This window comes from Esox lucius, chromosome 23, assembly GCF_011004845.1.
Source record: "Esox lucius isolate fEsoLuc1 chromosome 23, fEsoLuc1.pri, whole genome shotgun sequence".
In the NCBI taxonomy this organism is placed as follows: domain Eukaryota; kingdom Metazoa; phylum Chordata; class Actinopteri; order Esociformes; family Esocidae; genus Esox; species Esox lucius.
The window spans coordinates 20,431,300-20,459,296 of NC_047591.1; the positions used below are offsets into that span (position 1 = coordinate 20,431,300).

A 27,997-nucleotide genomic window follows, 5' to 3' on the forward strand; every position below is an offset into this window, starting at 1 on the left:
ATATGAAAAGAAAATGTATTTATTTTAAATTTCACAAAATTCAAAGGGTCCTTTAACCTTTGTTCTCGATTTTGGGTCAACTGAACACTGATAGTTTGAATTGACTTGTACACAAATCAGCCATAACATTATGACCAATGACAGGTGAAGTGAATAACACTGATCATCTCGTTATCATGGCACCTGTCAGTGGGTGTGATATATTAAGCAGCAAGTGAATATTCTGTCCTCAATTTTGATGTGTTAGAAGCAGGACAAGGGCAAGCGTAATGATCTGAGAGACTTTGACAAGGGACAGATTGTGATGGCTAGACGACTGGGTCAGAACATCTCCAAAACAGCAGCCCTTGTGAGGTGTTCCCGGTCTGCAGTGGTCAGTATCTATCAAAAGTGGTACAAGGCAGGAAAAGTAGGGAACCGGCGACAGGGCCATGGGCGGCCAAGGCTCATTGATGCACGTGGGGAGAGAAGGCAGGCCCATGTGGTCCGCTCCAACAGACGAGCTAATGTAGCGCAAACTGCTGAAAATGTTAATGCTGGTAATGATCGAAAGGTGTCAGAACACACTGTGCAGCGCAGTTTGTTGTGTATGGGGCTGTGTAGCCGCAGACCAGTCAGGGTGCCCATGCTGACTGTCAAAAGCACCTACAATGGGCACATGAGTATCAGAACGGTACCACGGAGCAATGGAAGAAGGTGGCCTGGTCTGATGAATCACGTTTCCTTTTACATCACGTGGATGGCCGGGTGCGTGTGCGTCGCTTACCAGGAGGCAAGGAGGCAAGCCGGCAGAGGCAGTGTGAGGCTTTGGGCAATGTTCTGCTAGGAAACCTTGGTTCCTGCCTTCATGTGGATGTTAATTTGACACATACCACCTACATGAGCATTGTTGCAGACCATGTGCACCCTTTCATGGCAACGGTATTTCCTGATGGCACTGACCACTTTCAGCAGGATAATGCGCCTTGCCACAAAGCAAAAATGGTTCAGGAATGGTTTGAGGAACACAATGACTTCAAGGTGTTGACTTGGCCTCCAAATTCCCCAGATCTCAATTCAATCGAGCATCTGTGCGATGTGCTGGACAAACAAGTCTGATCCATGGATACCCCACATCGCAACATACAGGACAAAGGATCTGCTGCTAACGTCTTGGTGCCAGATACCACAGCACACCTTCAGAGGTCTAGTGGAGTCCATGCCTCGACAGGTCAGGGCTGTTTTGGCGGCAAAAGGGGGACTTACACAATATTAGGCAGGTGGTCATAATGTTATGGCTGATCGGTGTAGGTCTTATGTTATTGTCATCAGATAATCAGAATGCCATTGTGAATTGTGCAAGTGGCAGGGGAATCTGAAAGCCATCAGGGTCGGCATTTCACCAGTCTGTTACATACTGCAGGTCTTTAAATAGTAGTGAGCATCCTGTCAATCTGTCCTACAGACAACTTTAGTTGTTCACTTGATCGTAATATGCTGCACACTTTTAATATTGGTTGTTCTCAAATCGTGGTGGCATTTGGCAAAAAAAGAATCTCGACATTGTTTATTCATTCGACTGATTGGGTTCTTATTCCCATTCTAAATCAACACATTTTTTGACAATATAATGATGGATACAAGATATAGAAAACAAAACTGTAAAGCAAAAAAAATTCAAATATCTGGATTGTAGATTACAGAGGTTCTCAAAGTGTTTGACGCTTTATGTTAGCGAATTCTAACAGGGACGTCTATAATCAGAACCCAACTTAGGTAAGATATTTTTTTTAAAGCAAAGCATATATAGAATATATTTTTTATTTGACTTCAGCATTCCATAGCTAAACAAACAAAAAATTATAAATTTTAAATGGTTACATCTTGATAATGATGAGAAAGCTGATTTTTGAAAATCTACACATATTCTCATAAGGCAGAGACAACTTAGTTGTAACATTTATTAAGCTAATTTATATTTTAAAGAATTATGATAAAATACTATTATATTAAAGTAGTAGTTTTGTTAATACCAAAATCTCTGTTGATTAATACTATTACATTATATTGTGTTATATCCTCTCAATGTATTCCACAGATCCTTAGGCCAAAATCAGTTTTGACTGTTGTTGTTATAGTAAACAAACACTAAATAATAAATGTAAAATATATAGTACTTTGACTCGGATAAGACAGAGTTCAATGTATTTTCATGAGATGTTTTTCAAAGTCAGGGACTGCGGTACTCACAGTACCACATTAAACAATGATGAACAGGTTAAAGTGCTGACTGTCAGCATTCATTTGATGGAATTTACATCCATAAACAGTGTACCATGTAGGAATAGCCACCCTTTATATACATTAGTCCCCCTATTTTAAGGGACCAAGAGTTAACATGGCCAGGTGCGAGTCATTGCACTGTTAGTTCAAGAAAAATCTAGAGGTTGTACTGTAGGAATGTGTCAAAGAGTAGAAATACGTAGCCTCAAAGAGAAGATGCAAATTTTTTATAACCCCTCAAGAACAGAACGACCAGGTTCTGTAAAAAAGATTAACATGCAGAGGTCTGGAACAAAGTCTTATGGACAGATGAGGCAAAGATTAACCTGTACCAGAGTGGAAAGAGGAAAGTGTGGAAAAAGGAAAAGCACATAATCTAAATTTACCACCGTCTCTGCAAAAATATAAATTGGGTTTGTTTAGCTCTACTCAAACTGGCTCACTTGTCTTCATTGATTGCATGACTGCTGATGGCAGCTTTAAGATGAATTCTCAAGTGTACAGAAACATCTTCTCAAATCCAACAAAATGCCTATTAGAATGACAACAACATGAAGAACACAGCCAAAGCTACTGTGGCTAAGGGAAAAAAAGGTAAATGTCCTTGAGAAGCCCAGTCAGAGCCCCTAAATCCAATCGAAATGTGCGGCATAACTTAAAGATTTTTGTCCAACAATGCTCCCCAAGGGCTTTGACTGAACTTGCAGCATTTTATAAAGAAGAAAGGACAAATATTTTTAAATGTATGTATGCAAAGTTGGTAGAGACATATCCCAACAAAACTTTAAGTTACTATTTAATGGAACCCAGAAATTAAAGGGTTGGAGACTAGTCCAGTTGTTACATTTCAGTTTTAGTTTCAGTATAGTACATGTTAGTGAGGAGTATTCTTCCAAATTTTTGGCATTCTTAGGGAGTTTTTCCTAGCAACTGAAATTCAACACTACTGTTGTTTGCTCCTTGGGGTTTAAGGCCAGGTGTTTTGTAAAAGCACTTTGTGACATCTGCTGATGTAAAAAGGGCTTTATAAATACATTTGATTGATTGACTGATTGAGTATGGTGTAAATCATTTTTAAAGTACATAACACTGAGGCACTGAAGGTCGTCTAGATTTCCTATAGTTCCAAAAAAAATAATATTAAAGGGGACTTGAAACTGACAAACCACCAATTATACAAAAATGAATGCAATTTAACAAAAACTTTAAAGAATACATTTAAATTAATATATAGCTCGAATTTGGTGTGTGAGCGTGCCAAAATGTTTAAACAACCTTGTTAATGTAAAGAAAACCACCTAAACAAAAACGTATATATATTTTTTTTCGTCACAACATTACAATATACAGTACAGTAATCACAACATGATGTCCCATGATCAGAAAAACGATCTACACATAACATCAATGTTGTAAGGTGAGGAGAAAAAAAATTGGTACAGTTTTGGTATGCAGATGCATAAGCTACAGAAAGAAGCAGGCATGAGATTGTGTACGGGAACACCAGGAGAAAGTACGCCTGGTATGAACTTACTACTCGATATTAATTGTCTAATCCGATTAGCTACATTGCAAGCAGTTATCACTGCATCAAACCGAGAGAAGCTATATGCTAGCTAGCTAATGCTAGTAATGGCTAATTGATAATACAAAACTTTTTGATAACTGCGTTTTATACCCTCCTTGTTAGTTGGTGACAGGCCTACCTGCTTAGTGCTTTAGCCTGCCCTTCTCATTTTAACATTTAGTTATGTCGTTTTTCCTTTTTAGTCTTCCATTGATTAGCCATAAAATCTGCTTATTTTGCTTGAGTCTGATGACATCGTCACAACAACCAACACCTGCGATGTCACGAGACATTTCATGTTAGCGTTTTTTAGCCGAAAAGAATGGTTAAGCAAATTTCCCCATTTGTCAAATTCTTATCTCGACTTGTAATAACATGTTTTCAGGATAGAGGAAAGTGTGGACTCACTGTATTCGATGATGAAACGACCCATTCGTCCACACTGAACTTTCAAAGGCAACGGAAAATGCAATATTCTGCAATGACTGCGGTAAAACGTCTAGGCCTAGTTAGTAGAGATTCAATGCTGCGCTCAATAACAGCAGTGGTTAGGCTGACAAATAATCAGATCCCTCTGGAAATCAAATTTAAATTAACAAAATGCTCAAGCACTGTTATACTGTATCTATATTCTTCAATATATATAGAAATGCAACTTAATCTGAGAAAATTAGAATGATTCTAAAACACCAACATTACGTCGAAAATATGTCTAATGAGACATAACATGGGAAAAAGTGAACATCCCTATAACTCTGAAATAGTAGCTAGGCAGTTTGGAACAATAACGTATTTCCCCCCAAGATTTCTCGATACAGTCCACCCAGGCATTTGATTAACTGACGTAACACCGTGTAACGTCTCGAAAAATCTCAGGCTGATGTTTCAAAACTCCAGCAAAGTTACGATTTCGTCTCCTTGAAATTGGTGGCCGCTGAGTAGCCCAGTGCAGGTGTTAACCTGTTGCTGGAATAGCGGAATTCCATAGGAACTATATGGAATATTCTGGGTATAGGTGACTCAACTCCAGTGTCTAAAAGGGTATATGCTAGTCAGGGGTTGTCCATATGTCAATGGCAAACCAACAGTGATGGATGATTCACACCAGGGCAGGCCACCACACTGTACATCATATCGTTTACACACATAAACTGCCTTGAACCACCACCGTCTAGGCTTCCCTAACCACTAGTTCTGGTAATTATATGCGTCGAACCACTAGCGGACTGTGTAGGGTTGGGTTCTCAAACGCGTGAGCAGAACTTATTAAGCATCTCAGTGTCAAAGCAAAGCAAAAAAGTAAAAATAGCTTCGGTTTTTAACGGTCTTAATGAAGGATATCCCCAACAATAAGCCGCATGTTCCGTCTATACATACTGTAGGCTATGTGTCAATACTGAGGCGCAAATAGATCCGACAAGAGAACAGCAACATATTAACCTAATAATTTCAGGACAACAATAGAGCAATAACATCTAAACTTGTATTTTCTACAACTGGCCTGCCTTATTTAAGTTTGCCCTCACACCTGCAGATGGGACTTTCATTTAAATTCCAGTTCAGCTAGAGAAAGAAACCCAACACGCCGCTCGCTCGCAGCATAGCAGTCCAAATAGAAGGGACCACACACCTGCGGCAAGTTCCCAAAAAGGGCAGAATCTCTGAATGATGAAACGCCCAAAATAAAAATGTATCAAAAACATGTTCAACATGTTCAGGGCATTACAGTTATTCTGAAAGTTGTAATATCCAGATTCGCATTAGCAAAGCCAGTCTCTCTGATCCTGCATTGATATCAGTTGTAGAAATACACACATATCCAAATCATGAAGACATCCGATCCAATATATTTAGGTGGATTAAGCACAACAAAGTAGAGAAATAATTTAGCTACTTACAGTTCGTAAGAACTGAATCTCATCTTCCCCTTCTCCGCCCTCAGCCATGGCTGTTAATGAGCCTGTTTAGACTCTGAAAGCCACCGCTGACTGGGGAGACAGCAGGATAGATAGAAACGCGATGCTACGCCTCTCCTGCCGATATTAGCATGGAGCTAATTCCACAGCCATATAGGGCAGACCGGGTAAGAAAACCGACCAAGGTCTGTCACTCAATGCGCGCGTGTACCCTCCCCGGACCGCAGACTTCCCGCGGCTGGCAATACCAACAGTGCGCTGCTATTACTGAGCTGTAGTGGGAAAGGAAAGAGAAGAGGAGCGCGCCTCGAAAAGGACGAGAACGAGGAATGTGATGCTGAATATAAGTCGGTCGGTGTCAGACAGTTTGTCCGCTGGGCAATCAACTTGAAAACGCCAGGACAGCAGTTGTTAGATGATAGATATAACGGTTTCGAACCGAGCACTGATTGACAATAATTCGGTTTAATACAAAGTTGGGTTGGAGCTTACCTGACGACACAAACGTAAATTTGATGCAACACCTTTGTTCAGTAGCCTACATGTTTTCAGTACAAAGATATCACGTAGTCTATTTAAGATCCAATTCCATTTTGGTCGTCTAGGTGACATCAAAATGACAGGTGTTGAACGGGAAAAAGCAGCAGGCTCTCCAACCAACCAAGAAAAAGCAATAAAACCACCAAACGACTTTTGCATTGAACACACTGGTCGTGTTTTCCATCTTTTTTCCAATAAATGAAAGAAAATTTAAAATTAAAAGGTGCCAACATGAATGATTCATAATCAACAGCGGGTCTCGGTCAAGGGCATCAGAGTCCAGACCAGTGGCCATGGAGGTTAGAACAAGGTGAAGCAGTGGGCTAGTGTGCCCTCTGCAGTTTGACATTTATCACACTGGGAGAAATACATTATCGTTTTTGAGCAGTGTAATCTTTGTAAAATCTTGAATTGTATAAAAGTCTGGAGTTGATTGAACAGGTATGAAGGGACTTCAAGTTGTCCTCTCATTCTGCAGTGGCAATCTCAGAGCCTAGTTCTTTACCCCATTTTGCTGACCTGTTATCAGTGTGGGTTGACAGATTCAAATTAGTAATAGACATCATCAATGTTTTGTCCAGTTTTTCTTAATAAAAGGATATAGGAATGAATATAGGAATTTTCTGGAAAAAGTACATTAATTAACATTTGAATGGCATTATTTATTCCTGGCAGGGATATTGGGAGTTTTCTCCATAAGTGTGATTCTAAATCCACAGAAAGTGAAAAACATATTGCCTAAACCAAGTATGACTGGAATATTAGATTGGGTTAGGATACATAGAGGACAATGTCGTTCCTTGTATTATAACTATATTTCTACAAGGGAGATTTCAGTATTTTGGAAATCAGATCTTCTTGGTTAAGGGAGACAAGATTGTACCCCCCTATAAAGTTCTCCCCCCGACCAAAAAAGAAGGCCAAATGAAAGACAATAAAATGCCAATAATTATGAAATGTCTCTTTTCTCACTACCCCTTCAATAATGAATATGCACACAAATAAACTCTGCCAACACACACACACACACACACACACTAACACCACACACACTCATTCATTTATCTGAGAACATACACAATGAACCATTAGATCAGCACATGATTACACACACACACACACACACACACACACACCCCACCCACCCCTACCATTTGAACCTAAATGATGGAGCTGCCCACTAGATAGAGCTATAGGGTTAGTTTTGCTCTGGGTATTATTCTTGCTGTGCCGCAAAGTTGCCCGTTCCACCAACAGGACATCTGTTCTCTACCTTAAGAATCAATCATAACAAGCTTGGACTCTTAATAGTGCTCTCTGCTAAGCTGAGTTTATGCTATAGGTGTGTATGAGCAGCTCATTGAGGAAGTAAATTAAATATATAAAACATTTGAAAAATCATTTTCAGTAAGCTCAACTAAATGCTATTTTGCTCCTTTGATTCCTACATTTAAAACGTGGCCTGAATTGACTGCCTCCAAATCACTTTAACCCTGCTTCCTACTTATCCACTGTAAATGCTGACATTTCTCGTTGAAGTTGCGATATGAATTGGGATATAACGTTAGGAAACGTCAAAATTGCATCAAACAAGCCTAATCAACGTGCATCAGAAGGTACTCGTTTTAATACCTGAGCATGGGACTGTTACTCTGTCCCTGAGCAAGAGAGTTAAAACCAATTCTTCCCAGTTTGTGACCCCAAATAAGAATGTGTTCTGAGAATACTAATCTGCTAAAGTCACGTTAAAAAAATGCAATATAACTCTAAACAAAATGAATTCTCCGACGTTACGGAGTAAATCCAAAACTTATTGCGTGCATGTTTATCCAGGTTAATTCTATCAGTTGGAGATCCCGCTCACGTATTAAGGCTACAGTAATTGCTAGCCTTAAATCCCCTTTCACCGTCTGCCTGTTTATTCTCTCTGTAGCGTCTCTCACCCATCCCCTCACACAGATTACAGTCGCTGCTGATGCTCCAGTTGGCGCCTTTCCAAAAGCCGATGGCAGCCTGTGATTACCTCATGGTTTGTGGGTTGTGGTAGGAAGGCGGATTCTGTGGCTGGTCACCTGAACGTCTCAGACTCCGCTGTTGTCGGCGTTGCCCGCAGTCTGATGGAACGTAGGATCTGGGGAAGCATCAGGAAAGTGTATGTGTTTACGCGAACACACCCTTATTTATATTTGGAAAAATGTACAGTGATGGATTGTTTCCATAGAAAGTTTTAACGATTTTGGCATTTTTCACTAGCTGCAGCTTGTCTGAGAACAAGCTGCATTTAGTATGTAAATCTCTATCAAAATTAAAGTACATTTTATTTGTGTATGAAGTGTGTAGCTTATGTGAGTTGGCAACTGTTCTGAATTCATGATTAAGGGAAATCTAGAATTTATTTTTAACATATTAAATCTCAACAGCATAGTATTTTTAAAATAGCTTTGTAATTAACCATAGAATAACTGATTGTGTGGCTGTCAGTTGTGATTGGTAATGTGCTGAACCTTTGGTGTAAAATTACAGGATTCAGCACTTAGAAGAAGACCCTTTTACAACACACTGACACATGCAGAAAATATGACTTTAGTCTGTCTCTCACTTTCCCTCCCACTCTCTTCCTTGCTCACTTTGTCTCTATCACTCTCCGTCTCTGTGACATAACCTACTCCTGATCCGTTATAATCTAATCTTGCACAGTATTTATTTCTGGCTGAGAAGCGTGGTCAGGTGCTCAATGAGGAGACAGACAGGCAGATGTTTACTAAACGTATACACCTGTATTCCACTCTAATCCCCTCATCTACCTCGCCTGAAGAAAACTGTTTTGGGTTACTGGATATAAGTGTGTCGCCAGGAAGTTATCCTGATATAACCAAGTATTTTTCTCATTAGGTGACAACCGTTCCGTGGAAACAGAAGAAGGTGCACCGATGACCTAAACCGATGATCTGAAAGCTTGACACTTCAGGACACATTTCGCCGGATCTCCATACAGGATGTTGGCTGCTTCTACAGCGACAGGTATGATGGAAGGGACCCATAGCACTCTGTATCTGTATCCGCCAATCATGGAGAGGAGCCTGGTGAGGCCATTCCAGGAGCCCCGTGCACATCTTCCCCTGAGACCAATCTATCCCCCCGGGAGCCCCTTCCTCCTCTCCGACACCATCCCCACCCGCAGGGGCCCCTTGCACGCATTCACCCCAAACCACCACCCCAAGGGTCCCATGCCCATATGTAAGGGTCCTGATGGCCCCACCCACAAGACCGCCGCCTCCCCTAAAGGCCTCCCAATCACAGCCTGCCATCCACGAGAGGAGGCGCCAACCGAGACAGGTTCACTTGAGGCTGAAGAACGTGGGTTTAAAAGGGAGAAGCAAAGTGTCAAGCAGAGCATGAAGGGGGCCGGTTTCAGATCGTCGTCAGGCTCTGAGCTCCGCTGGTTGGCAGACCTCCACCTTTCACCCCTCTGCTCAGATTGCAAGGCCAGGATCGGGATGGGGAACCAGGGAGGGAGGCTCATGCGTCTGGCCTCTGCAGACAGCGAATTTGACTGTTTGTCTAGACCCCCGACAGAAAACCAGGGGACCAGGAGGCGGAGCGCTGAGGTGCTGAGCCACACCCGTAGCCTCCTGGACACCGTCACCCGGTCCACGGGGACCCCACACTCAGCCGGCACCTCCAGGAGAAGGAGGCCGAAGAGGCTGTGGATGAGGAGCGGACAGCCGGTCAACGAGTGCCCCCAGTGGGGAGCGCGGGAGCCGAGACCATCGTATCCGTCTTGTGGTGTCTCCGTCTTCTGTGTCACCAAGAGAAAGAAGAAAGGCGTGCAAGAAGAAGAGAAAGGGAAGACAGAGTCAATTCCAGGCAAAGGGACAGCAGTGATACCCAGAAGTTCAAACCTTACTTGGGGAGTGCAGAGGCCGTACGGCAGGCCCTACAGCCCTGTTCAGGATTCCCTCAGGGCGGTTCTTTGTGAGAATAGATCTGGTTGCCCGAACAAGGTGCTCCCGTTTGAGTACCACTGCCGTTCTCACCATCCCAGGGATGTCCTGACCCTAAAAGGAACACCGGCGAACACTGAATCTGACGGAGAGCATTCGGAGTATGACAACGAAGCGCTGGTCTCCCGGGAATGCACCAGGCAGTCTCCAGAAGGCGGGACGGCCCGGACCCTGAGCCCCAGCCAGGAGGGGTGCAGAGTGGGGGAGGAGGGCGGCAATGCTGCCTGGGGTGTAATGGGGAAAATTGGCGAGGTGGAGGGGATTGTTCGGAGGGTCGGTCTGACAAGCGCTGACTCTACCGAAGAGGAGACTGAAGAGAGATTGGAAAGTGTGTTTGGTCTGTTTACCTCTTTGCCTGATGGGTGTATCTCTGAGACCCTGACCCAGGCCGCTGTCCAACCTCCACCCGGAACCCTGCCCCAGGCCGCTGTCCAACATCCACCTGGGACCCTGCCCCAGGCTGCTGTCCAACCTCCACCTGGGACGCTGCCCCAGGCTGCTGTCCAACCTCCTCCTGGGACGCTGCCCCAACCCCAAACCCTGCCAGAGCTCCAGGATTGGGGGAGCACTCGGGAAGATCCTCTTCCAGCTGAGGAACTCCGTGCCCTGGGTGAGGCTTTGAGCCAGAGCCTGCGGAGAGCCCTGAGAATGGAAGGCCTGGGGGAGGACGAGGACTGGGAAACCGTGAGGTGTAGAGAGGAGTTTACAGAATCCACCTGGACCTATGACGTCACGCCCCCAAAGAACACTTCCCCATGGAAATCCCACAGCCGCCCCACCAACCGCTCTGATCTCGCCTGTGACAACACAACAACCTTTGAGTCAATGAGAGAATGGAAGTGTCCCTTTTCTCTCTCTCTCTTGGACACCTCGCATAGCCCCAGTAGCGTTGACAGCATGTCCCCCATGTTGTCCCCCATCCTCTCCCCTATGACCTCTCGTGTGTCCAGCCCCCAGCTCAGCCGGCGTCCTCTCGCTCGAGAAAGACCGAAGTATGAAGACAGAACAAGGGATGTGGAAGAGGGGAGAGGGAAGAAGAACTGCCTCGTCCAACGGGCCGGGGGTAGGGATGGAGGAGGCGGAGAGTCATCGGTCCCCGAGCGAGCAACACCTGAGAAGAGCGGGGCCAGGAAGAGAGTGGCATGGCTGGACCTGAAGCTAAATGAGCAGAACCAGAGTGACAACCAGAACCAGGACAGCTTCAGTGGGTCCAAGACCGGTGTTTCCAGTTGGTCGTCAGTGCTGTCCTCAGGTGAGTGGCCATCTTGTGCAACTGATCCAAATGATAACAAGAAAGGAGGAAAGAATATGGTGCGTGGAATGGCGGTCGTTTTGGGTTACGTAACGAATACCCACTGTACTTATTGTATCTTAGTGAAACGTGTGCTTAAGTTTGGCTGACCTTTAAAATACAGTACATGCCAGTAGAATTGGCTTCGGTGGGGTGTATAAGGGAAATCCAGACAGTCCTGTGATGTTCTAGCTCTGTTCTACACGCCGCTGTCTGATCTCAGCGTGTTCTGTCTGATGTTTCTGCATCAGCTACTCTGCATTAGCACAGTCGGGTGGTTGCTACAGCCCAAGACATCTCAGCAGGGCACACAGAGTTACAGACACACAGAGAGTTACAGACACACAGAGAGTTACAGACACACAGAGAGATACAGACACCCAGAGAGATACAGACACCCAGAGAGATACAGAGAGACCCAGAGAGATACAGAGAGACCCAGAGAGATACAGACACCCAGAGAGATACAGACACCCAGAGAGATACAGACACAGAGAGATACAGACACCCAGAGAGATACAGAGAGACCCAGAGAGATACAGAGAGACCCAGAGAGATACAGACACCCAGAGAGATACAGACACCCAGAGAGATACAGACACCCAGAGAGATACAGAGATACCCAGAGAGATACAGACACACCAAGATACAGACACCCAGAGAGATACAGACACCCAGAGAGATACAGACACCCAGAGAGATACAGACACCCAGAGAGACACAGACACCCAGAGAGACACAGACACCCAGAGAGACACAGACACCCAGAGAGACACAGACACCCAGAGAGATACAGACACCCAGAGAGATACAGACACCCAGAGAGATACAGACACACACATTTTGGGCCTTTGTTCTTTCTAGTTTATCAAACTCCCTTTCTTTGTTCACCGCCTGAAACCGGCATGAGGGCATCGTTCCCAGATGATCACACTCCTGGACGTCCATGTTCTGTGTACCAAATGAGCCTGTGTCTGGGTGTGTCTCTGTGTCATTGTGAGTGTGTGCATGCCTGCATGCTTGTGTGGTATGCGTGTGTTTCTGTCTGCTGTATGTGTGTGTTCAAGCATGGCTTCATGGGGCACCTGACACGGCCCCCTGGGAAGCTGCTGGCCATGACTGGATGAGCCATGACTGATGGACATCACGTTGTGGATTAAGGTTCTGTGTTTGTGAAGGCGGGTGGGGGGTGGTGGTGGTGGGGGTGGGGGGGGGGTATTGATGGGAAGAAACAATCGATCGGGAGTCCAATCAGCATGGTTCAGTGTGGGTACTGTACATTCAGGTTGTTTTGCTGAACATAAATAATAATACACAATATTTTAGCTTTTAAACAATTAGCATAGACTATTTACAGGAGCATATAGGGTTAAATGCCTTGCTCAAATGCACATCAACTGGAGTTGGAACTAATAACCTTCTGGCTACTGGTCCAGTGCTCTTGATCGCTAGCATAGAAAAGTTTAAAAGATGATTACGAACTAATGCTTGAAATCTTCTGTTTCATATTGTATGTAGATTTACTAACATTTGGGATTATACAATGTAGGAATGTTCTGCTCATGTCTGATTATTTAAAGAATCAGAGGTCCTCAGTAGCAGCTGTGTATCTGCAGTAATTGGTAGTTGAGAAAACCGCTCCCGCCTTTTTCTCTCCCTGTCTTTCTCTCTCAATATGTCTCTTCCTCCCTGTCTCTCTCTCTGTGAAGACTAGCCTTCTTGTGAATTTAGCCTCATATGGCCTCACATCCATTATGGCCAAGTGGACCGATTAACACAGTGACCACGATTCATTAGCCATACGTTACCCAGAAACCCTCAGCAGCCAAGCCCTGTGTCTCAGTCATGCACATCTTATTATAGCTGAGCTTGAATGACACGAGTCGACTAGAGTCTGACTAGAAGCACCCTGCTCAGGCTTTTCTTTTACACCTGCTCTGTTAGGTTAGCAGGGACGTGGTTATTATTAGACTCAGTGTGGGTGTGGAAGTGTGATGGGGAATCCGGAGTATATTTGTTACACATTTTGTAATGATTTCCTTTGGGAAATACATAGGAAACTCAGTGGGAAAGGCCTTCAGTAAATATACTTCAGTATTACTGTAACTGAACTTACATTATGCTTAACCAACCGGACTTTACCATAATAAAAGTCAGAATAGGGCTTGTTAAGTATATTAAACAGATACCTATTTCTACCCAGCTCAAAAATATATATATCTTTTTTAAATGTTCTAATTACAAACTGAAACCAAATTTGCCCTAGGACCTCCCATTATTCAGTTCAGATTGGCTAAGCAAGGTCTTAGCAAGCAAGCAAGTTTATTTATATAGCACAATTCATACATCGAAGCAATTCAATGTGCTTTACAAAGAAAAATAACAAAAATATATGAAAGTACAATAACATAAAAACAAATACTCAAATGAAAACATCAAAACAAATGAAAACATCATAACAATAAAAAATACAATAAGAAAACCATATAAAGATTAAAAATGGGATAAAAAAAATTGGAAGCTATAAGGCTAAACAGTGTAGTTAAGTTTAAGTGCTCCGTCATAGGCACGTGAGAAGAGAAGTGTTATTAACCTGGATTTAAAAATTGATACTGTGGTGCCCCCAGGGGCCAGCAGAGGGGGATAGTGGTCGACGGTCGGTACATTTCCAGGCGTTGGCTCCACCACTGGGAGGCGCCAGACGCAGCCAACACCAGGGCGTCGTCTCAGCTGCGCACAATGAGGCCTGATTGGCAATCAATTGGGCGACAACCTATTTGACACAGGTGCAGACAATTGGAAAGGAGAGAGCCGGCTGAAAGTAACCACTCTGCTGAAGGAAGAGGACTGTGAGGAGCGATTTGAATGTTTGAGTATTCTAATTCTATGTTCTGTGTGGTGAATAAAAGGAATCGTCTGCATACAATGCTGTTTTGGTGACCGCTTTGATATGACTGTTAAAAGTGATGTCTGAATCCATCAGAACACCAAGATTATGCACTTGATCCCTGGTTTTAAGGGCCTGAGAATCCAGCTCTTTACTTATACTTGTTCTTTTATTTTTGTTTGCCAAACACAATAATCTCACAATGATATCTTGGTTTAACTGTAGACAATTTTGCCGATGATATTTGAGTATCATCGGCATAGCTGTGGTTGTTAATGTTTTTGTTCTATAGAATTTGGCCCAGAGGTAGCATATAGAGATTGAACAGAACCGGTCCAAGAACTGATCCCTGTGGAACTCTGCATGTCATAGCCACCCTATCAGATTCATGATTACCAATGGTGACAAAGTAACTCCGGCCATCTAGATAAGATCTGAACCAATCAAGGACTGTCCCGGAGAGTCCTACCCAATTTTCTATAAGTGTATAAGTGTTCAATGATCTACAGTGTTAAATATGGCACTGAGATCTAATAGAACCAGAACTGTTATTTTATCAGAATCAGTATTCAGCCGTATATCATTTAAAAATTGAATCAGGGCCATTTCAGTACTGTGGTGAGGTCGGAAACCTGACTGAAATTTGTCTAAGAGACCGCTTGAGGTTGAGTTGATTGAAGACAACCTTCTCAATGATCTTGGCTATAAAAGGGAGATTTGATACAGGTCTATAGTTGTTCATTATAAATGCATCCACTGTTTTCTTTTTTAATAGGGGCTTGATGGCAGCTGTTTTTAGAGACAAAATGCCTGATTGCGGAGAGCTATTAACTATTTGCTGTAGGTCCATTGTTATAGAGTTAAAAATTGTTTGAGAAAAGTCTGATGGCAGTGTGTCGAGACAGCAAGTGGAAGCTTTAAGATGTCAAACTTTTTCTTCTAGGGATTTTTGATCAATTGTATTAAAATGCGACATAATAACCAAGTTATGTCTTGGTGGTCGTGGTGACGGTACAGAGTCCTTGTTAGACTGTGTACTTCTGATGTTCCGTCTAATACTTATACTTTTTTCACTAAAGAAACATGCAAATTCGTTACATTTCACAGTGGACAAGAGGTCTGATGCTATCTGCTTTATTGGGTTTGTAAGCTTGTCGAACATGACAAATAGAGTGGGGGTATTGTTGATATTCTTGTTGATCATTCCCTGATAAATGTTGCTGTCTGGCCCTGTGTAACTCATTGTTGAAGATACCAAGGCTTTGTTTATAGTGAATTTGAAGTTTAGTTTTCCTCCACTTACGTTCCACTTTCCTACATTCTCTTTTCAGGGTTCTTACCATCATGGTGGTTCTCCATGGTGTTTTCTGTTTGCTCATAGTTTTCTTTACCATTCAATATTTTGGCATTAAAATTATCCAGGAGTACATCAACTGACTCAGCACTTACTGTTGGAGATATAACTATGGCTTCCATTAACTGAGCATTGGTACTCTCTTTAATGTACCAGAAACAGAGTTTACTGGAACATTCGGGGTGATAAGTCAATCAAAAAAGATACAGAAATGATCAGACAGGGCCAAGTCTTTAACCGTGACAGAGGAAATATCGAGACCTTTAGAGATAACCAGATCAGTGGGATTGGGGTTGAAGAAGGACGCCTTGCCTCACTGCGCTTTAGCGACCCCCTCAGTGTTCATTAGTAATTACACTCTGCAATCAACGCCCTTACATGATAAAATTATTTACTGAATTAATTAATCTGTGTGTGTCTGTGTCTCTGTACAGACGAGGCCCTGCAGAGACAAGAGGAGATCTGGCAGAGAGAGGTGGAGGAGTCCTTGTCCTTCTGCAGGTCCCTGTCCCGGCCTTCTCGCCCCAAACACGTCGACTTCCTCAGGATCACACCCCTAGATGATGACATCATCAGCGACTCCCCGATCCCTCCACAGTTTGTGAGTGGATTTTACATCTTAGACGTGTCCTGTAGAGAGGCACAGACAGACAGTCTATAATATTATTATATAATTATTTTGTTATTTCAGACGTGTCCTGTAGAGAGGCACAGACAGACAGTCTGTAATATTATTATATTATATAATTATTTTGTTATTTCAGACGTGTCCTGTAGAGAGGCACAGACAGACAGTCTATAATATTATTATATTATATAATTATTTTGTTATTTCACACGTGTCCTGTAGAGAGGCACAGACAGACAGTCTATAATATTATTATATTATATAATTATTTTGTTATTTCAGACGTGTCCTGTAGAGAGGCACAGACAGACAGTCTATAATATTATTATATTATATAATTATTTTGTTATTTCAGACGTGTCCTGTAGAGAGGCACAGACAGACAGTCTATAATATTATTATATTATATAATTATTTTGTTATCTTAGGTGTCCTGTAGAGAGGCACAGACAGACAGTCTATAATATTATTATATTATATAATTATTTTGTTATCTTAGGTGTCCTGTAGAGCTACATAGAGGTAATATATTATGCATCGTACCTCTCATATTGAGGCACACTGGTGCTAAATACACACTGTGTGTGTGTGTGTGTGTGCATGCTTACGGGTTGAGTGGATCCTGCTGCCTACCAGCTGTCCAGGACCTTTCCATTGACACAGCTTGCAGGGCTGTGTGTGGTTGACTGTGTGGTTGACTGTGTGGTTGACCTGGGCTGTGTGTGGTTGACTGTGTGGTTGACCTGGGCTGTGTGTGGTTGACTGTGTGGTTGACCTGGGCTGTGTGTGGTTGACTGTGTGGTTGACTGTGTGGTTGACCTGGGCTGTGTGTGGTTGACTGTGTGGTTGACTGTGTGGTTGACCTGGGCTGTGTGCGATTGACTGTGTGGTTGACCTGGGCTGTGTGTGGTTGATTGTGTGGTTGACCTTGTCTGTGTGTGGTTGACTGTGTGGTTGACCTGGGCTGTGTGTGGTTGACTGTGTGGTTGACCTGGGGTGTGTGTGGTTGACTGTGTGGTTGACCTGGGCTGTGTGTGGTTGACTGTGTGATTGACATGGGCTGTGTGTGGTTGACTGTGTTGTTGACCTGGGCTGTGTGTGGTTGACCAGATCGTCTCCTGTCACCCGCGGTCGCCTTCTAACCGCCGCGTCTTGGAGTCGAGTGACTGATGAACGATCCCTCATTTATAGCCATTTGTTCGGTTTGCATGAAAGGCCAAAAAGCAGAGAAATCGGTCAGCTTGCCATCAAGTGAGGCACTTTACCTGAATTGGACTGTGTGAGAGCGTCCACTGAAAGACTGAAAGGTTTCTGTTTAATGAGGTCGAAGGTCAGTTTTGCTGGTTAAGATATTACAGTGGTTTTAGCCAAAGACATGACTGACCTGCTGTACTGTAATGTCTGCAGTTGCTCTCACACAACTATTTTCTCTGACACCCAGTGACTAGTCCTCTGCATTACACCTGTCCCTTGAACTTCTAGTCAAATACCCAGTGACTAGTCCTCTGCATTACACCTGTCCCTTGAACTTCTAGTCAAACACCCAGTGACTAGTCCTCTGCATTACACCTGTCCCTTGAACTTCTAGTCAAACACCCAGTGACTAGTCCTCTGCATTACACCTGTCTCTTGAACTTCAAGTCAAACACCCATTCATAGTTTTGGAGCCCTTAAAGACGACAATACATCAAGTAGATTTGTGTATGTTCCATGTTTTGTCCAACCATAAATTATACATTTCAGACTTATGGGTTTATCAATACGGGTTTTCTTTGAATAGGAAAACAATTACAATATGAATAAATCCCCCACCAAAATTGAAGATTAAATAGAATACCATTTTTACCTCACACAATTATATGTTATCCTCTGGCTTTAAACCAGTGAGCTGGATAATTAGTGTTTTTTTCTCTCTAATTCTAATTCCTTCCTAATGCTATTTGAAATAGGATTATCAGGTTTTATTTCTCTGACATGAACAAGTTCTTGAGTGGAGTCCATGCAGGGCAAAAGCCCAGGCTTGTAACCTTAACACGACAAGAAAGTGTAAAGTTGAAAAGGACACCAAGTCGTATTAAGACAAGGCTGTGTATTTCAGTAACATCCGTAGACCAGGTTCTACCACACTGGAAGTCACATGTCATGTTATATCACTTCTTTCCCCTTTGTGTCTTTACGCTGTATGACTTATGGCCTGCCAATACACATGCAGTAATAGCACGCGGAAAATGGACATAAACAGCAGCGGGAGCTGATCTGATCTTTAGATAGCCATGCAAATTAGAAGCCTCGAAGCAGTGTTTTAAATAACAATGGACAGCCTAATAATGTGTACTATGTAATTGATTGTGTCTACTTCCTTGTAGCTGTTGAACCTTTGTATTCACAACTCTATGTAAATGCATTTTACTGTGGTAAATAGAAGACTAGGACAATCACTGTCATTTAAAAACAATTTTCTGAAACGGAGGAGTGCCTTGAGTTGGGAGCCTGATTCAGTCGACTCCTGGGAGTGTCTGTGGTTAACAAAAATAATAAGCTTTGACCTGCTCACTTCTCAGTCAGTCAGTCAGTCAGTCAGTGTGGGTGTGGTGCTTGGTGCAGTGCTGTGGTGTGGGTGGATACCAGAGCGCCACTCCGAAGCGGAACTCTCAGGGCGTAGCCTCCTAACCCTGATACAGTGGCTGCCATCGCTGAGACGGAATATCTGAAACGGGGAAGCAGAGGAGAGTCTGGAGCTGGAAGCCTGATTCAGTCCACCTCTGGGGAGTGTGTCTTTCTGTGGGAGCTTGGAAAGTGGTTGGGAAGGAAAGGTGCCGTGGAAGGAGCAGATGACCACCGCCTCACTTCACTAAGTTGGAGGTCTTTCACGCCGCTGCGGATCCGTTCTGCAGAAGTACCATGGCAGGACACCGAGGGGTCTGAGCGGAGAAGGCGAAGATGAGACTGGTGATGGGGCTTTTATTGAAGCCGAATGCTAGACCTCTAGTCCCCACAGGAGCACTGCTTTTCTTTCCGTAGCTTTTTGAATGTGTTGCAGAAAGTACTGGAAACTCACTGCTAACTCACTGTAATACAGAGTACTGTTTCTGGCTGCTTTTTCCATTCTGAAGGCATGTTGGCACTCTGGCGTGGGCTGACCTCTTGTGTCACCGTAACTACAAGTTCAGCAACACATGGGATGCATTTCCCTTGTTTTTATACGTTTTTTCTTCCTTCTCTTGAGCAGAGGCAGTGTGTGTTATTTTCCTAACCACTAACTAACATAGCATTAGCTGCGTTAGAAAAACATACTTGAGAAAATCACATTCATCTGAATGGTTTAGGCGGGAGATTACTGGTTGTTCTTGGGACCTGAATTAAATGAGTATGATTTAAACGTGCATTAGATAAAGACTGTCACAATGAACAACGTGGACCACTCCAGCACTGACGGTGGTCCAGGGGAGTCCTCACTCCTCACCAGGTTCTCCACCATCTTTCCTCAGTCCGACAGGCCCGAATCCCAAAACTCTGGAGAGCCGCCAGCAGTTCTGAACTTCTCCCGGACCAATATGAAAGGGGAACTGTGCCAGACCAAGGGCTGTTGGGAAGTGGAGTCTGCGGATGGATTGCCCCCAGGGACGGATCGTTCCGCGGAATGCGAGGGATATGGAGGTGTCTTCCAAGGCATTCCGAAAGAACAGGGTGGCATCGTGTTGGACTCAGGCATGAAGTCCCGTTTACAAGGATATGGTTTGTTTACAGACATGTCTGATGACTTCAGTTCAGAGACGACATCCTGCATATCTAGACATTCTGGGTCAACAGACTCAAGCAAAGACATACAGAGGAACAATGGAGTGTCAGCGGACCGTGGTGTGTGGGACGAACCATTAGGTACCACGGACGGCAACACTGGCGTGACGACAGATTGCACCAGTGCAGACCAGTTGGAGACAACAGACCGGCCGATTCCACGCAAGTCCACGGCCCGCCCTCATCCAGGTATGTTCTCTGTTCAGACCGAAGACGCTGACGACGAGGCCACGGTCAACGATGTTCGTAGCCGAATGGGCGAATTGATGGAGCCTCTCATCGTAGGGCCAGTGGCAGGACACCCTGTCAGGTTAACAGATGGGGAAAGCAATCCAATGTGTCACCAGAAAACATGTACCATTAATTATCCCCACAGTCATTTACCAACGCCAGTAGATGACCTGGTCATGGCCCCGGCAAAGCCCTCAAATGGAGCGACTGAAGAACCTCACACCAGTGCACCTCCTTTACCCAACACCAGAATAGTGGTTATAACCTTGACCAGGACAGAGCCTGTATCTGTGGAACAGATTACAGGGGCTGAGACAGAAGCTGTTTTTGGGAGGACAGAAGGAGCTGAGGAGACGACGCGACGGACAGCAGAGGCCGCAGTTGCAGAAACATCAGCCCACGAGGGAGGGCCGATAGAAGTGCCTTGTCAACCACACAGCCCTGTGCCATCCCTCCCAGCCCCAGACAGTCCCCAGTACGGGTCCCCAGACTGTCCCCAGGACGGGGTCCCAGCCCCAGCCAGTCCGCAGGACGGGTCCCCAGACTGTCCCCAGGACGGGGTCTCAGCCCCAGACAGTCCCCAGGATGGGGTCCCAGCCCCAGACAGTCCCCAGGACGGGGTCCCAGCCCCAGCCAGTCCCCAGGACGGGGTCCCAGCCCCAGCCGGTCCCCAGGACGGGGTCCCAGCCCCAGACAGTCCCCAGGACGGGGTCCTAGCCCCAGCCAGTCCCCAGGATGGGGTCCCAGCCAGTCCCCAGGAAGGGGTCCCAGGCCCAGACAGCCCCCAGGAAGGGGTCCCTGCCCCAGACAGTCCCAAGGACGGGGTCCTAGCCCCAGCCAGTCCCCAAGAAGGGGTCCCAGGCCCAGACAGTCCCCAGGAAGGGGTCACTGCCCCAGACAGTCCCCAGGACGGGGTCCTAGCCCCAGACAGTGGCCTTCCCCCTGGCACCACTTCCACCAGAGCCACCTTCTCACCGGGCTCCCTGGGGGAGAAGCCCCTCCAGCTGCCTGCTTTGTTCACTGGCCTGCGGATTCTACGGAAGGAGGTGACTGGGCCAGACCTGGGCATAGCGAATGAGGTCAAATCACCATTATTGTCAGGCACGGGGATAGGCAACCCTCTGAGGAAACATCAAAAGACGGCTCGCAGGAGGAAAGAGAGCTTCCTGGAGCAGCTTTCCCAGCTCCTTAACTTGGATAAGGACGGCGAAAACAGTGAAATGGGGGAATTGAATGGAGAGGAGATAACAGAAGCAGACATGCCAGAAGAGTCTGAAAAAGTCAGAGTGGAACCTGAGAAAGGGAAGTGGGAGAAAGAGAAGACAGGGGCGAGGGCAGAAGTGCCAGAAGCAGATAAAGGGAATGAGGAGACGGAGCTGGACACAGAGAAAGTAAAGAGTGAAGTTCCATCTACTATAGAGCCTCCGGAATCTTCAGAACCATCAGAGGATCTGGAACCTCCGGAACCTTTAGAACCATCAGAGGATCTGGAACCTCCGGAACCTTTAGAACCTAGGAAGGCCCCTGCCTTGAGTGCTGAGGCAGCGTTTGATGCCTTCAAGGCCTTCTTCACTCCCAAACCCCTGAGAAGGGATGGAGAGAAGCGGGACGTGGAGGCCGTGAAGAGAAAGGCCTGGATCTTTGAGAGAACCTCCAAGACACCCGAAAAAACGGACTTAAAAGTATGTTGTCTCCGCTCTGACCGGGACTCCTCTCTATGGCCGGTTTGACTGAGTCTGACCGACGCGTTACCGATTATGAGTGAAAAATAGCATTGGAGGAGCGCTGCCTTGCATTGCTGGAATGTTATCTAACGTCATTGCAATGTTCCCCCTAAAGCCATAGAAGGACTATCAGTGTTTGATGGGACACAGTAATCTCTGTAAAAAATTTTATAAAACTTTTAATCTCTCTGCATATGGTGTGTCTCCTTTGTCCCCTAGTCAGAGGTGTCCGCCCCGGGAGATGGAGAGGACCGGTCCACCCCAGGACGGCTGCATGCTATCTGGCCCCCAACCAAGGAGGAGAAGGTGGGGCTGAAATACACGGAAGCAGGTATGGAGCAAATCTAACACATTTACTCCACATATCGAAAGGCGTGTTATACACACATCCATAGATACTCTACATATCAAAACACGTTATGCAAAAATACTGTGCATACTAAACAGCTTATCAAATACATTCTTTACATGTTATGCACATAAAAATGTTCTGTACACATTAAACGCATGACAAACACGTTCTGTAGATATTAAACGTTATTTATTGCTAAATAAATTAAACTATGTTGTGCACACTGGATAGGCTAGAGAGTAGGCTTCTCTTTTCAACAATAGCCAATTGCTTTTGGCACTGTGCTCCCCGCGCTTTGCTCCCTGGAGAATAAATTCCATAAGGCGTTTTATGCATTGGTTCTCCTAGAAAAAGGGAGAAATAGAGAGAAAGACAGAGTCAGTTTTTGCACTGTGTTATCGGTTTGGTAAATTGCTGTGCTCCAATGCACAGGTAAACACTCCCCCGCCCTGCCTGTGTCCACAGTAACAGGTTGCCTGTCCTCCGCGTGATCCCAGTCACATGGTCTGATGGACGTAGGCTTGGGACAGGCCTGTGTTTGTACACTGCTCGTGATAATGATCATTCTGGGCTGGTCCGTTTGTTATCTGTCCTGAGTGTCCCAGGGCACTTGTCCACTCCCTGAGCACACACCCAGGTACCAGCTGTTTATCCTGCCCAGGAAAACACCCATGCCAGGACTGTCCAACCAATGTATACACATGGATTTATGTTAAAGGAAACACATGACATAACTTGGAATGACGTGTGGTAAATTTCAAATACCCTTCACAGTCTTGGGTGTTCTGTCCTGGTTGGAGCGTTCCGGAAATCCTGCTTAAACCATTCTTTCACACTGCATTGTTCTTAGCCCTGGGCTACCTTATCTTAGCCCCAGACTAAGGTTGACACCGGGCTAATTTATCCTATGTTCCCTGATGCCTTGTGTCTTCCAACCCGTGCATTTATATAAAATGTGTCATCAGTCCTTGGTAACTTGTTTCAACCGTATTCCTGTACAACTACAAAATAAACGTATTGCCATCTGGTGGTTTAGTTGCGTATTAACTTCTTTAGTGATCATACGTGTTGCTCTTGTCGGTGAGTTATTCTTCTCTGCCTGTTCTTACCCAGAACACCAGGCAGGCCTCCTGCAGCTGAAGAGAGAATGCAAAGAGGAGGTGGAGAAGCTACAGGTCAGTGAAGCACTTTCTTTGCTGCCTGACAGCCACAGACCATAGGGAGGTTGTGAGGCGTGACAGCTTATAGCATGTTCTGGAAGGGAGTGAATGGAACCTCCCCAATAAAGATGCCACCAGCCGCCTGTGCCATCGCCTGTCCGTCACCAAACTGACCTTCTCCGCAGGACGAGTTTAGGAAACAGCTGAGTCAGGAGAGAGGGGACAGCGAGGAGCGTGTGTACCGCCTGGAGTGCACTCTGGTCCGGCTTCAGGGTGACCTAGCCCGGGGCCACCGGTCCACCGACCGCCGGGACGTGGCCGTATCCACCTCGGACGACCTCTCACCCCGGGGCTTCCGCACCGTGTGCGTCCAGACGGATCGCCAGACCTTCCTCGGGACGGCTGAGCACGAGGAAGGAAGCGCCCGGAGCCCCCAGTCACCACGCAACGTGCCCAAGAGGCTGGACCTGTCTTCTATCGGTCTAAATCTGTCTGGAAAGGCTCCCCCTCCCTCCTCTCTCCCTTCTGTCTCCCAGCTCCTCCCTTCTCCTCCTCCTCCCCCCCAGTCACAACCTATTCCCCTTCAAGCAGTTCCCTCAGACAAAACTGGTCCTCCGCCACCTCCTGTACCTCCTCCACCCCCTCCACCTCCTCCTCCATTTGCGAACCAGACCCGGGGACTGGATGGCCTCCCTCCACCCCCTCTTCCTCCACCCATGCCAGGTCACGTCCCCCCTCCCCCCCCCTCCCCCCCCACCAGGCTGCGGTCCCCCACCACCTCCTCTTCCGGGGGGTCTTAACCTCTTTGGGTTGATGGATGCGTCCCCCAGGAAGCCGGCTGTGGAAACGGTCTGCCCCATGAAACCCCTCTACTGGACCCGGATCCAGATACAGGACAACAAGTAGGCTTTTGCACACTTTAACGGATCAGTCAAAACGCACAGCTACGCAGTCAGTCAACTTGTCAGTGAGTGAAGCAGTCAGACAGTCGGTCGTTCAGTCGGCGGATCAGTCAAATGTATTTATTTAAGCGGCTGCGACGAGGCTTTACATTAACTAAGTCTTTACCTGCTCTGTCAATATTTTGTTCAACCACGTTTCACATCCTGTTGAGCCGTTTCATTTCAAATGACATCCCCCATCATGCTTTTCTGGGGTTGGCTGGAAAACACAGTGCCGTAAACGTCCTGGGTGGCTGTGTGGCAGACAGTCTGTTGTGGTCTGCGTAACAGTGGCACAGTAACACACAAGACATTGATATTTTTGTGGCGTCTCCGTTTGGCCATTACTCTGCTGAATACTGTAAGCCGATAGCTTGCAAATAGACTTGTTCCCACACACCAGATCTTCATCTGACCAATCAGACGACCACAACATGTTGTGTTTTTCAACACTAACATCCTCTCTGAATAGTCTTTTTCACTGGTGGTCGTCTGCCAGCGAGGGACGGAGAGAGAACACAAAATTACATTTTATAACCCTGACCCATAGTTTCCCAGTCTAATCCTAGTTCCCTAGGCCTGTGCTAGGCAGGACTAGGCCTAATCTGTTTTCGCAAACAATTATTATTTATTTGTTCATGCTGACAAATAATACTCAACAACACCACTGTTTCTCACTCTCTCTCTCTCTCTTTCTCTCTTTGTGTCTCACTGCCCCTCTTTTCTCCTTTCTCCTTTCTCAGTAGCAACACACTGTGGAACTCTCTTGAGGAACCAGACATCCTCAATGCCCCAGAGTTTGAAGAGTTGTTCTCTAAGTCCACAGTGCAGACCAAGAAAAAACCTCTGGCAGACGCCTATGAGAAGAAAGCCAAGGCCAAGAAGGTACAGCAGGGCTACATCAAGTATACTAAATGTTTTAGTATAAATATTGCCCACTAGAGGCCACTGATGTTTAACAGTAACTTAAATTATGCTTACTTATCCAGACTGAATTTTGACTATTATTTCACTATATTCCCAAGAATTGCATTAGCATTCTCAGTATAGCTGAAGCTATGATGTTTGTTCAAATTATTCTGTTCTATTCTTTATATTTTTTTATTTCTGGAGGCTAACAGTATATTTGCATGTCCTCATGGGAGAGATGTGATTTCAACCTTAGATTAAAAAAAAAATAATTATGTACTGACAGGAATGTCCACACTTAAAGCTGGGGGGTAGTATACAAACATTCACTCCAGGAGAGCCAAGCAGATTTCTCAGAAACCTGGAAATAAAAGGTCTCTTGATATCTGCTGATGTTCCAAAGGGAACCTATATTTATAGCCAGCCAACGGTCGAGAAAAACCTTATTGTCACAGCCACAGCACCGGCTGTGAATAATTCCAGTGATCCACTGCATAACACTCTTCAGCATTCAGTGGACCTTTGACCAGCTCATTTTCCTTTTTGGAACAGGAGCTGGGATTGGGGGGGGGGGGGGGTGTTGCTCTGCTGTTCATGAATGCTGAGTCCATTACTCGACCAATTAGTCCCCCCTTTATTTGACCTGGCCTGCTGGTCAGCAGCGCTCCATTGTTGTCATGGTGACTGTGTTTTCCTCTTCCCCCTGGTCAGATCGTTAAGCTTCTGGATGGGAAGCGATCACAGGCCGTGGGCATTCTCATCTCCAGTCTGCACCTGGAAATGAAGGACATTCAGCAAGGTAACTGGCGTTTTTCATTCATTCAACAGTGTTTCATTTTACCTTTATTCACACACACACACACACACACACACACAACACATACATACATGCACACAAAGGCAACAAAAAGTACGAGAAAACTAGTACTAGAAGTATGTAAACAGAAAAATATGCATACTCTAGATCCTTTAGATGTAATGTAGACATTTGACCAAACGCTTTTATCCCAAGCTATTACATAAACAGTACATGTCTACACTGTGTGACTGATGTGGGACGCCCAACCCACGTCTTAAGCTAAGAAAGTCTGGAGCAATTTACAGTGTACATGTACAGTACATTCAGCATTTGTGGCCTGTATAGCAAACCGAGTCTTTCCCCGACCAAGTGAGTCATCCGAACCACATCTGAGACTCCTACTCTGGCCCCCATCTTTGACTTGAGACAGACATGGCCCCCGACTCCTGCCACCGCCAAATCTCCATTAAACTCTACTGTAACACTGTCACGTCTGATGTAGCGTGGCCACGTGGAACATGTGGACTCATGTGAATCAACGTGATCTATGGACGGCATTAGACAAGAAGACTGGCTCAGCGGAAAACATCCCACAATTACACAAGAAGGCTACCTCCTAAACGGCCCTCTATGCCCTAGGAACTGCCCCCGCCTGTGGGCTTTGATCAAAAGAAGTGCACCATGTAGTCTGTGGACCATGGTCATTAGAATGTAGTGCCCTACTTCAGGAATAGGGCGCTGTTTGAGACACAGTCTGAGAGTTACTGTTGGAACTGGGAAATACAGTTCTCTGAGGAAAGGAATCCAGGCAGTGAATCTCTTTGGTTTCTGTGGCAAGGGTCGTCTAATTGTTTCTTAGCATTTGAGACGGGATATCTGTTGCTGTGTGTGTGTGCGCGTGCGCAGTCAAGGTCTGGAAACGTAAAGGCTAATGTGCACCCATGAATGCATCAGTCTCAACAACAGCAGCAGATTGAAAAATAGGGACAAAAGACAAGGACAAACCAGGGAATGTTCTGTTTGGGGTTTATGTTTTTAATTTGATCCAGTCATGTTGGATTTGATCTTCGTTGAAACCAGAAACCTTTTGGGAATGCTGTAGAATGGAGATGTGCTTGGTCAGTCAGCTTATTTTGTGCGATTATAGGAAAAGCCTGTATTATATCCCTTCGCCAGACTCTAGGAGTATCCTCATCTGACCCCAGAACTAAATCAACCATTGGCCCACCACTGTCCACAACTCCCCCTGCTCCTCTGGAGTCACACGCGTGGTTGAGACAATACACCGAACTGTGTCTTGCACGGTGGATCCCAAAACTTGAAACGTGTTGTTTATACCCTTATAGCTTTATAACCTTATGACCTCTTTGCTCCTGTAGCTGTGCTGGCTCTGGACAACTCCGTAGTAGACCTGGAGACCATTCAGGCGTTGTACGACAATGTGAGTGTCCTGAATGTCTTCCGTTTGTGTGTCAACGTATGCCACATCTTCCTTTGTTTGTCACATTTGGCCTGCGCGCGATTTGAAATCGTTTCCCTTTTAGAGAGCCCAGCCTGATGAGTTGGAGAAGTTGAAGAAGTATTGCGAGACCTCTGAGGAAAAACTCCTGGACAAACCGGAACAGTCAGTGTTT

General features: G+C 45.3%; 2 protein-coding genes across 8 annotated transcripts in view; one reads left to right on the forward strand and one right to left on the reverse strand.

Annotated features, from left to right (window-relative positions):
• The window catches only part of ryr3 (ryanodine receptor 3), a 118,298-nt gene extending 112,419 nt beyond the window's left edge, over window positions 1–5,879 (reverse strand). For 6 of the 7 annotated variants that reach the window (XM_029116964.2, XM_029116962.2, XM_029116965.2 and 3 more), the window contains exon 1: window positions 5,728–5,879. In XM_029116964.2, the coding sequence (XP_028972797.2) occupies window positions 5,728–5,775 (48 nt within the window). In that variant the 5' untranslated portion in view covers window positions 5,776–5,879. The remainder of the gene's footprint in view (window positions 1–5,727) is intronic. The other variant, XM_029116966.2, reaches the window with a different exon arrangement.
• Window positions 3,654–27,997, forward strand: part of LOC105024324 (formin) — a 32,862-nt gene continuing 8,518 nt past the window's right edge. Inside the window, 12 exon segments of the mRNA XM_020042750.3 lie at window positions 3,654–3,679; window positions 8,245–8,437; window positions 9,178–11,541; window positions 16,256–16,422; window positions 22,422–22,533; window positions 23,668–23,729; window positions 23,900–24,451; window positions 24,453–24,616; window positions 25,399–25,540; window positions 26,276–26,363; window positions 27,743–27,804; window positions 27,908–27,987. Coding sequence (XP_019898309.3) covers window positions 9,282–11,541; window positions 16,256–16,422; window positions 22,422–22,533; window positions 23,668–23,729; window positions 23,900–24,451; window positions 24,453–24,616; window positions 25,399–25,540; window positions 26,276–26,363; window positions 27,743–27,804; window positions 27,908–27,987 — 3,689 coding nt within the window. The 5' untranslated portion in view covers window positions 3,654–3,679; window positions 8,245–8,437; window positions 9,178–9,281.